This window comes from Salmo salar, chromosome ssa16 (assembly GCF_905237065.1).
Source record: "Salmo salar chromosome ssa16, Ssal_v3.1, whole genome shotgun sequence".
NCBI lineage: Eukaryota > Metazoa > Chordata > Actinopteri > Salmoniformes > Salmonidae > Salmo > Salmo salar.
Window position 1 is genome coordinate 71,169,561 of NC_059457.1, and position 11,857 is coordinate 71,181,417.

Here is an 11,857-nt window from a genome sequence, read left to right on the forward strand (position 1 = left end):
TGTGGCACAACTATGACTATTAAAATTGATTGGCAGATAGTCATGTTTACTGACTACTAATACAGCTTGCCTAGATCAGGCCTATGTCTATAGTAGTTCATCAATTAATGTAGCATAACCTGTCAATTAAAAACCTATTTTATGAAATTAACTTTGAGTGGTAGATAAGGTGATACATAATTAACTGACACAGATTTGGTTGGGGTCAATGAATGTACAGATGTAGGATCTTAATTTGATTACCCTGTTGCTTGAGAACTTTGCAGGAAATGTAAATGTATTTGAGGTTTAAAAAGGCTTCTGAAGTGTGTAATTTCCATTTTGAAATGTCAGACTTGATTTTCCCTTACGAAAAATGTATCAACCCCCTCAGAAAATGTCCATTAATTATAATCCACATAATAATTAACATTTCCTGTTGCTGCAGGATCCTTTTCCTGCTGTAGCGAACTGGCTCAAATTACGATGAGCAGAAAGTATTTATATTATTGATAAAGCCCTTTTTCAATAGCCTACAAGTATTTGCCGCCATCTAGTGATCATTGTAATACAAGGCATGACCGTGAGTTAGTATTGAGTTGAACTATACTGAACAAAAATATAAACGCAACATGCAAGAGCTTTTACTGAGTTACAGTTCATATAAGGAAATCAGTCATTTGAAATGAATTCATTAGGCCCTAATCTATGGATTTTACATGACTGGGCAGGGGAGCAGCCATGGGTGGGCCTGGGAGGGCATAGGCACTTGGGGGCCAGGCCCAGCCAATCAGAATGAGTTTTTCCCCACAAAAGGACTTTACTATAGACAGAAATACCCCGCAGGTGAAGAAGCCAGATGTGGAGGTCCTGGGCTGGCGTGGTTAAACATGGTCTGCGGTTGTGAGGCTGGTTGGACGTACTGCCAAATTCTCTAAAATGACGTTGGAGGCAGCTTATGGTAGAGAAATGAACATTCAGATATCTGGCAACAACTCTGGTGGACATTCCTGCCATTGCATACCATTTGCATGCTCCCTCAAAACTTGTGTTTTGTGACAAAACTGCACATTTTAGAGTGGCCTTTTATTGTCCCCAGCACAAGGTGCACCTGTGTAATGATCATGCTGTTTACAGCTTTTCTCAATTGCTAAAACACTAAAACCCATTGGCTGAACAAAGTTCTCAGTTGCCTGGACTCATTTAGCTAATTATGCAGTCTGTTGTCAATACCTTAAACCATTTCACGTGGTAAAATACAATTTGCAGATCTCACTTAGACTTTTCAGCAAAACTCTAAACACATTCTCATTCTCAAAACACATTCTGCACTCTAATGCGCATGTCATCCATACTGGTAAACACAAGTGGCAACAATCAAATACAAATAGAAAACACATGTCATTGATTGAACACAACCACTCAAAATTTATTTAACCTGTTTGAAATGATGCGACACAACCAATATAAGCCAGTTCAGAGAGCAAACAGGTTGTTGAAGGTGGGAAGGAGAAAGTCTGAGAATGGATAGAAGAAACAATGTGAGAGGACGAGGACGAGTGTGTATGTGAGGTGGGCGATGAGGAGGGCAAGAAAGAGGAAGAGGAGGACGAAGAGGAAGAGGAAGACAAAGAGTGGAAATATCTGATGAAATTCGAGCAACAGTTATAGACCATGTTCTTGTCCATGGACTGACAATGAGGGAAGCAGGACTTAGAGTGTAACCCAATTTGAGCCGATTTTCTGTGTCCACCATAGTAAGGATATTCAGAGAAGAGAACAGGTACAGTATACTAATGTAATTTTGTAATTGCAAATTTACTGTACTACACTGTATGCAGCTGTTTCAATAGACATTTCTAAAGTTAATCACTGTATGTATTGTACTGCATGAATATGTTTTGTAACTGCACAACTACTTTTTGTAGAATTGCAAGGCTGCCACATGCAGGTGGAAGGACAGCTATATTCACTCGGGAGCAAGAGGCCGTTATAGTTGGCATGGTCCTTCAAGATAATGCAATACGACTCAGAGAAATCCAGGATTTCGTTAATACGAGTGTAGCGAAATGCTTGTGCTTCTAGTTCCGACCATGCAGTAATATCTAACAAGGAATCTAACCTAACAATTTCACAACTACCTTATACACACAAGTGTAAAGGAATAAGAATATGTACATGAAAATATATGAATGAGTGATGACCGAACGGCATAGGCAAGATGCAGTAGATGGTATAGAGCACAGTATATACATATGAGATGAGTAATGTAGGGTATGTAAACATTATATAAAGTGGCATTGTTTAAAGTGGCTAGTGATACATTTATTACATCAATTTTTCCATTATTAAAGTGGCTAGAGTTGAGTGAGTATGTTGGCAGCAGCCACTCAATGATGGCTGTTTAACAGTGATGGCCTTGAGATTGAAAAACAGCTTCTGTCTCTCGGTCCCCGCTTTGATGCACCTCTACCATCCTCGCCTTCTGGATGATAGCGGGGTGAACAGGCAGTGGCTCAGGTGGTTGTTGTCCTTGATGATCTTTTTGGCCTCCCTGTGACATCGGGTGGTGCTGGTGTCCTGGAGGGCAGGTAGTTTGCACCCGGTGATGCGTTGTGCAGACCTCACTACCCTCTGGAGAGCCTTACGGTTGTGGGCGGAGCAGTTGCCGTACCAGGCGGTGATACAGCCCGACAGGATGCTCTCGATTGTGCATCTGAAAAAGTTTGAGAGTGTTTTTGGTGACATGCCGAATTTCTTCGGCCTCCTGAGGTTGAAGAGGCGCTGCTGTGCCTTCTTCACCACGCTGTCTGTGTGGGTGGACCATTTCAGTTTGTCCGTGATGTGTACGCCGAGAAACTTAAAACTTTCCCCCCTCTCCAGTACTGTCCCGTCAATGTGGATAGGGGGCTGTTCCCTCTGCTGTTTTCTGAAGTCCACGATCATCTCCTTTGTTTTGTTGACATTGAGTGTGAGGTCATTTTCCTGACACCACACTCCGAGGGCCCTCACCTCCTCCCTGTAGGCCGTGTCGTTGTTGGTGGTAATCAAGCCTACCACTGTAGTGTCGTCTGCAAACTTGATGATTGAGTTGGAGGAGTGCATGGCCACGCAGTCGTGGGTGAACAGGGAGTACAGGAAAGGGCTGAGAACACACCCTTGTGGGGCCCCAGTGTTGAGGATCAGCGGGGCTTAGATGTTGTTACCTACCCTCACCACCTGCGGGGCGGCCCGTCAGGAAGTCCAGGACCCAGTTGCACAGTGCGGGGTCGAGACCCAGGGTCTTTTAATAGATGCTGTGGGTGCAACATCACCGATGCACTTGCTAATAAACTTGCTCACCGAATCAGAGTATTCATCAATGTTGTTGTTCGGCGCAACTCAGGAAACATGGGATGAACCAGTGTTGCCAACTCATTTTCAGGGGAAGTTGCTAGAGGCAGGTCAATTTGTTGCTAAAAGTTGCTAAATGACGTTGTGACGTCATTGCGTGATGACGTCATTATGTAATAACGTAAAACTGCATCGTTACTAGAATACACAATAATGTTACTCAAATTGACTGGCCATCAATATGATTTGACATTTGTTAGTTTAGATTTGTTTGTTATCATATATTTTTTCATTTGTAAAGGTAATAAACACAACACATTTTATATCATCAGATATTCTTCTTTTTAAACACAACACATTGAATTATTAAACAATTACACATTATTTATTTTCTTTTTAACTAGTAAACCTACACATTCTGAACAATTATAGTTTTAAGCAGTGTATTGGTAGTTAACATGCTACCTAACTGATCAACAATTATAGGTACAAGCTAATAACAAGGTATATATGCTATCTTATTGAACAAGCAATTTAACTCAAATAATTATGTGTGCGCTAGGCATCTCTCTCCAGGTTGTTCTGCTGCTTGGCTGGCTAGCTGCTCAATGGTTTCCTCCAGATATTGCCACTGTTCTCGCACACACTGCAGTACACACTGCCACCATCAGCTGTGTGTCTTAGCCAGTTCCAGAAAGTCCACTCCTTGCATACGTACTGTAAATATGATGAATCATAGATTGGCAAGGAAATCCTCTTCATCTTCACTGTCCAACTGCATTGTCACAGAGCTGGAACCAGCAGTAGACGATGGAGTGGCCTTAAAGCTGTATGCTGCTGTGGTGCCAAACTGCTGCAGAACTTCACTTGGTAGTTTATGCTGGTAACAGGTATCACCAGCCAGCTTCAGTCCGTACTGCACCAGGAGTATGGAGTTGAGTGTGCAGTGACATTCTATTTCTTAACTTTTACTTGAGCACACTCATTTGGCTGAACAGCCGTTCAACCTCCGCATTTGAGTGTGGCAAAGAGAGGGCAGCAAGTGCAGCTTTGCACAGTTCTTCAAATGGATTTGACCCGGAAGAGTCCGTGTAGTTATTGACCAAAACTCGACTGTATTTTCAGTTGAGTCCCACCTAAACAGATGGATGTTTCTCCATTGGGAAACAATTTTATCAATTGTTTGGGGCAGGTATCCCAGTAGCTCAGCTACTTGAATAGTTTCAGTGGTGCCTTTATTGTGCTTTAGCGTTTCCTTAACACTGAACAAACCCATGTTTCGCAAGGCTTCAAGGTTGTTTGGAAGCCTTGCTTGCAGCTCATTGTTTAAAGCAACGATGTAGTTGATGCGCTGTCTCCCAATGACCTTTTTGTCCTCTGGCGCAAGACTGAGTTGGTACACCGTGCTCTTGAAAAGGTACCCAAGGTATGGTGATGGACTGAGATGTCCATCAATGGCATCCTTCGGGACATCAATTTTTACCATAGGGTTGACTACTCTGCTGCAAATTGATGTTAAGAGGTGTACCAGATTGTCCAAAAGCTTGACAGGATCTGTTTGCTCTCCCTCAAATGACTTCACTGCAACTTGTACGCCGGACAGGATTGATTTCAAGAATGTCAGGTAGACATAGTTGGTCTTGTCCATGTACATGGCGTGGAGCACATGCGCCTTGGTCACCTCAAAGTGGAGTTTCAGTTCTTCCCACTGGCTCAATATACGAGTTACCACAGGCTCAATCGATAGCCAACGTGTGGCACACACTTTGGTGATCTGCAGGGGTTTCTGGACACAATTAATGGTGGCATACACTGCTTTGTATGCCTCACACCGTTTTGGGGAAATCGAAAACCAGTTGTAGGTTTCCCTGATTAAGTACTCAACACTCCTAGGGATGGTTTCTTTGGATGGTGCACTGGCAGCCAATTGTAAAGACTGGCACACACAGCGGATGAGTACCAAATTGGGCAATGCACATTCTTCCTTTAAAATCTTGTGCACCCCAGTCATCACGGACGCATTATCAGTGCCAATACCCTGAAGATTCTCTTTTTTAAGGTTACACTTCAAGAAACTCAACTTCCGCCTTTGCTATTGATCTGGCATCGCCCGCCTCCAATTCAGCCAGCCCGAGAAATGTGGGCACAACGGTTCGTATTTTTAGCACTGAAATACCAAATCACCACACGCAGGTATTTCGAGACATTGACATCGGTGGACTCATCCAAAAGGAGACTGAACTTCTCATCCCCCACATCTGATGTTACCCTTTTGAGAAAATAAGGAGCCAGTACTCCCCTAATCATTTCTGTGCACTTGGTGCGGTGCATTTGGAAGTTTGTTGCTGCCACAGAATCTGAAAAGTCAGCTTTGCAAGCCATACCTAAATGGTCGCATGCTAGCAGCGAACAAGGCTCTGCAATGGCCATTGCCATAGTAGCTTCCGCGCTTTTGCAGTTATCCACTTTCTTAACCAACTGTGGTAATGTAGACTGCATTGTGGGGTTGTACGGTTTTGATTTATTTATATGCTTTGCTGTAGCACAATGTTTTTTGATGTCATACATTTTTGCAAGCATTTCTGATTTCCAGTACGCACAGTATGGCCGACAATCATCCCCAATTACTGGCTTCAGCCACCCTTTAAATTCAGGTACAGACTCCCTTTTCTGTACTTCTGGCTATGCAATTTTGATTGAGACATGTTGATTGATGTTGTAATTTCTGTTCAAGATCAAACATTTGTGACCAACTATATTCATTGGGTTTGTCTCGTCGAACGCATACTACTGCTGCTGCAGTCAGCCAACAATGACTTGCAATTTGCTGAAATTGCTGCTGGCCTGCTGCTGCTGACGTCACTCAATGCACTTTTGTAGCCAGGCACACTGTGTGTTGTGACTGAGTGTGTGACAGAGAAAATCGGTTTGGTGTCATTTAGAGGGAAAATGCATTTTAGCGTTTGAGTCACTTTTCAAAAGTTACTAAAAGTTCCAAAAACATTTTTAAAAGTAGCTAAATTTGTTGCTAGGTGCTGTTTGAAAAAAAGTTGCCAGGGTACTCTGAAAAATTGCTAAATCTAGCAACAAAATTGCTAAGTTGGCATCACTGGGACGAACACTTTACATGTTGCGTTCATATTTTTGTTCAGTATATTTGAAATGATAATCCATGGCAACCATATTTTAAAATGTAAAACACATTTTCTGTAAAAATCATATTTGTATTAATTATATCGGGATTTAATATGCAGGCCTAATTTCATTTTTTGTCATCTATTAGACATTGATGAAATATGGATGAAGGAATACTTTCATATTCCTTCCATATTGAAGTCAAGAGAACGTTCAGTGGTTTCAAGTTCCTGTCAAAGGAGGTGTAATGAAATCATTTTTGACCTAATTTATTCGAATGACATAACTTGGCTCCGATTGGTCAGAGCTAGACATGTGACGTCCTTGTGCAGAGTTTGGTCTTGCGGAGTTTATGAAAACTGTTACTTTCTTGCGCTGGCGTGGAACATTTCAGACTGGTAAGACTTCAATATTCCACCAGACTGTAGTCTTCTTGAACATGCAAAAGTTGAGGATAGGCTAGCTATCATAATTGATCGAACAAATATTTATTATTATGTAATGGACAGTGCGCATTCGTGTTATTGAAATGGAGAGTTTGACAGTTTTCTTCAATAGTAAAATAGTGTTTTTTTCTTCAATAGTAAAAAAGTACTTTGATATGGTTTTAATGGATTTTCACTTCTGTCAACTGTCCATATTGTGTTAGTTGAAACACCGAGAACTTGCATATAACATGAGATTCACATTACACTCAAATAGAAATGCAGGAGTGTTGCACAGATTCCTTCCAGTTTATTTGAACCACATTTTCAATAGTATTTGTTAGTTGTGGTTTTAAGGACATTTTGGCAAGACATTGGCTCATTTTGTAGTGGATAATTTACAAAGAGCAACTGCACAAGAGTACACGTTGAAACCGGCACATAACTGTTGATCCTCGTTCTGTTCCAGCCTGTGTATCTGTCATTCCAATGAACTCCATGAATTGTGGTTGATCGTCAAAGTATTTTTCTGATGATCTTACGGACTGAATAACTACAATAACTGTATTACTATAAGCTACTGTTACATGACGCATATTACTGATGAACTGTGAAAGGCGGATCCAATCATCCCACTTGGTGTATGTCTAACCGCATATTGTGTAATGTGCATATTTCTGTAAGTTGCTGTGATGGGGCAAGGACTTCGTTTGGTACACTGAGGAATGGTGGGTGGGGCTTAATAGAAAATGACTCAAGAAAAAGTGAGTCCCCCAGTAAAATCCTACTTGAGTAAAGTAAAACAGTACTTGGGTTTTAAATATACTTAAGTATCAAAAGTAAATGTAATTGCTAAAATATATTTATGTATCAAAAGTAAAAGTAGAAATCATTTCAAATTCCTTATATTTTAAGCAATCCAGATCGCACGATGTTCTTTTTTTATTTACGGATAGCCAAGGGCACACGCCAACATAACATAGAAACAAAGCATTTGTGTTTAGTGAGTCTGTCAGATCAGAAGCAGCAGGGATGACCAGGTATTTTCTCTTTAAGTGCGTGAATTAGACCATTTTCCTGTCCTGCTAAGCATTCAAAATGTAACGAGTACTTTTGTGTGTCAGGGAAAATGTATGGAGTAAAAAGTACATCCTTTTCTTCAGGAATGTAGTGAAGTAAAAGTCAAAAATAGTCAAATACAGATACCCAAAAATACTTAAGTAGTACTTTAAAGTATTTTTACTTAAGTACTTTACACCACTGAATGTAGACTACACTTTCACAATAAATCCATTATTTATTTTAAACAGGTCAACAAAAAAAGCATGATATGAAGAAAATAGTCTATTTCAGAAGAAAATAATAGCATACTCTGAGTTGTCTTGATGTGGCTATGCCAAATGGCTGTGGGCTACACTAGTTCATTTAGCAGACAAGATTTGCTTATAATTCCATGGCATTATTTTATATTATGAAGAATACAATTGAACAAAGCTGAATAAAATATATTTTTTCCAAACGATTTGAGGGAGTGCGCACATGCGGCGGCTATTCTGTGTTGAGCGGTTAACAAAGAAATAGGTACTCCTACAGTATATGCTTAATTTAGAGTTATTAATGTAACTTTAGTTGTTCTACAAACGTTGGGCTATATGTTTTGATTTTTAATACATTGTAAGGCTGCATGATGAGACTCTAATGATGATTTGAAAAAAAAGTCGCTTGAAAGGCATGAGCTCTGCTTTGTTTTTTTGCGCAGGTTGTACACACTCCAATAGTGGCTCATTCAAAATTTGACAAGCACTTGATATTGCCTCGAATTTCACAGCGGCATCCCCTTTGTGGATGTAATGCACCCTAAAAAAATCCATGCATTTTGCAGCCCAGAGTGCGGCTTTGTACCCTTCTCCCTGAGTGCTGTGTAATCCACAAAGCTCTCATCACGTGATCGGGACTTTCTCACAGGCTACAAGTTAACAGACCCATTGGGGACGCAACTGCGTGCATCCTTATCCAATTCCGTGTTGCGTATTGAAGGAACTGTCCACATTTACTTTTCATCAGCCAACAAGATGAGTAGGACTAACGAACAGCAAAATCACTAGCCTATGTCAGTCTACTATCCCCCATAGTGCAAAAGTTGACTATTCAATTCTGTGTGAGAAATAAATATTCCAAACATAGTCTGGGACAGTTGTGGGATGCGATAGATCCCAAATGAATACAACCACTAGCATCAATAAACCTGTTTTATGCAATGTGGCTGACACAACAGATCAGAACCTTTAGCTTAAAATGTTGATAAACTAGAGATGACTTATTAAAAGGCTGTCTGTCTCATCCTGTCCCAGACATGTTTCTGTACCTCCTTGGACTGGTGGTGTTTTACTACCTGTACCGCTGGTTCCGGGAGATCCCCAGAGTCCCAGACAAAGGAGACAAATATGTCTACATCACGGGGTGTGACTCTGGTTTCGGCAACCTACTGGCCAGACATCTGGACGAGCTGGGTTTCTGTGTGATCGCATCCTGCTTCACAGAGAAGGGAGAGGAAGATCTGAGGAAGGCCTGTTCAGGCAGATTCACTACCCTCCACCTGGATGTCAAAAAGAACGAGAGCGTCGACAAAGCAGCTGCTTTGATTAAAGACAAAGTTGGGGCTAGGGGTGAGTGTCAGTGTTTATATTGAAAAGCAAACAGTCCTATCTATCGTCATCATCATTTTGTTTCCAGTCAAATTATGCAATATTACCAGTTCAGTTACATGTGTTGACATTCATGTTGAGTGCCGGAATCTTTGTCCTCACGTCCTCTTCTTATCAAACCACCTGTGAAATAATGGATGTTCAGAGAGCTACCTAATGACCTGTCACCTTCTAGGCCTGTGGGCTGTGGTGAACAACGCAGGCGTGGCCATGCCCTCGGCCCCCTGTGATTGGCTGACCATTGATGACTACAAGTCCATGCTGGACGTGAACCTGAACGGGGTCATCGCAGTCACCCTGAGTGTGCTGCCCCTCATCAAGAAGGCCAGGGGTCGCGTGGTCAACGTAGCCAGTGTGTTCGGCAGGATCAGTCCAGGTGGAGGACCTTACACCGTGTCTAAGTATGGAGTGGAGGCCTTCAATGACAGTCTCAGGTGAAACAAGAACATTATCCTATCCATGCCATATTTTTCATCAGTGTTTTTTTTGGTTTTTTTACATACATTCAGTAATCTAGCAATGGTGAACCATAAGCAATACAACTTTGACTGTTTGACTTCAGCGAATGAAACTATAAAAATCTGTAACATATCAGGAGTAAATTTGTAAACAGAAGTTTTGTTACCTTGTTTTTCAGGAGAAACATGGTACCTTTCGGAGTCAAAGTCATCTGCATTGAGCCAGGCTTTTTCAAGACCACCATGACCGACTGGATAGTCCTGGGGAAAAGCTTCAAGCAGCTGTGGGAGAAGATGCCGCAAGAAGTCAGAGATGATTATGGACCTGATTATTTGGACAAGGGTAAATATAAAAGTTTTATTTTCCTGCATTCTGGAATGTATTAATTTGCACAAATGTTTTCTATAGCCTATGCAATATTTGGCAATTTTTTTATTCTGTCTGCCCTCTGTGACATCAGTCTTTCAAAGGATTTGATCTATTCAGAAAGCATTATTCACCCCGATGTTCTAGTGTAGGTGGCCATCTTGAATAGCTAAAGACAAACCTTCCCTGTCCCTTCTAGTGGACATGAGGATGAGGGAGAAGCTTGCCAAGATGTCCGACGCCGACCTGATGAAGGTGGTGAGCTGTATGGAGCACGCCGTCTCTGCAGTCCGTCCTCGCACCCGTTACTCGCCAGGGTGGGACGCCAAGCTCTTCTGGATCCCTATGTCCTACATGCCAACCAGGTTCGTCGACTGGCTACTGCTCAAGAAAGCCATCATTCCAGCCAAGGCTGTCTACTAAGGGTGCCGTAAGATTGTCAGTGTTTATATGCTGTCAGAACAAATACTTTATTGTGCTGTGCTACTGCTTGTCTTTAATGTATATAACACCTTTGTATCCTCCGGTCTGCATGCCAAAATACAGCATGATGTAAGCTTTGCTACAGACATGGTTTAACCTCTGACAAAAAAATAAAAGCCATAATTGCTATTTGGTACCACCTATTTCCCCTCTTTTATTCAGTGCATTCTCTATGCCAGTATCAAAGATAATGGATAACTGAAGACAGTTCACTCAGGCCGTTCATCATTGGAAAAAAATTTAAGTTAGTTTACTTAAGGGAGTGGCACTACCAATGGACACCCATTCAATCGCAGCTGGGTCTGGTCTACTTAATTCATTGACTTCCATTGAAACAGAATTTGTGGGATGTCTCGCATCCTCTTCCATCTCTGGGCAGTGTTGGGTTGGTCTTTGAAAACTTTACAAGATAAATGGGGATTAAGGTCAAGGTTTGACAGTCTTTGTCCTTGGTGTGCTGATATTGGTATGTTGAAGGTTAACCTGCAATAAGTGACCAAAAAGGAAGTTCACAAGCTTTGAATCATTCAGATTCTCAACTTCACTGATATTAGCCGGTATGATTCAAATACCTCTACGTTCAGGACTTAAATTCTATAAAAAATTTAAATATTGGTAGGAGATAAGTACATCTATGAAAGATTTACACTTATTTTGATCTTGCAGCCCATGTCAGATTTTTACCTTAAATACATACAGTACCAGTCAAAAGTTGACACCTAGTCATTCAAGGGTTTTTATTTTGACCATTTCTACATTCTGGAATAGAGAATACTTCAAACTATGGAATAATGTAGTAACCAAAAAAAAATAATAAGTGTTCATGAAGCTGGTTGAGAGAATGCCAAGACTGTGCAAAGCAGTCAAAGCAAAGGGTGGCTACTATGAAGAACCTCAAATTCACTTTTTGATTACATGATATTTCATTGTTTGGTCTTCATTATGCTACAATGTAGAACATTTCAAAAATAT

The 11,857-nt window shown here is 41.1% G+C and overlaps 1 protein-coding gene across 1 annotated transcript; it reads left to right on the forward strand.

Moving 5' to 3' along the window:
• The first annotated feature begins 6,733 nt into the window (after positions 1–6,733).
• LOC106574554 (retinol dehydrogenase 7) lies at positions 6,734–11,014 on the forward strand. Its single transcript, XM_014150524.2, has 5 exons — positions 6,734–6,845; positions 9,224–9,538; positions 9,753–10,011; positions 10,215–10,378; positions 10,602–11,014. The coding sequence occupies exons 1-5, from the start codon at positions 6,800–6,802 to the stop codon at positions 10,823–10,825; spliced, it is 1,008 nt and encodes a 335-aa protein (XP_014005999.1). The 5' UTR covers positions 6,734–6,799; the 3' UTR covers positions 10,826–11,014.
• The last annotated feature ends 843 nt before the right edge of the window (positions 11,015–11,857 follow it).

Coding starts and splice junctions, on each gene's coding strand:
- LOC106574554 (XM_014150524.2), top strand. CDS start 6,800: ATGAAAACTGTTACTTTCTTGCGCTGGCGTGGAACATTTCAGACTG. Junction 6,846..9,223: donor GCGTGGAACATTTCAGACTG/GTAAGACTTCAA, acceptor ATCCTGTCCCAG/ACATGTTTCTGTACCTCCTT. Junction 10,379..10,601: donor ACCTGATTATTTGGACAAGG/GTAAATATAAAA, acceptor TGTCCCTTCTAG/TGGACATGAGGATGAGGGAG.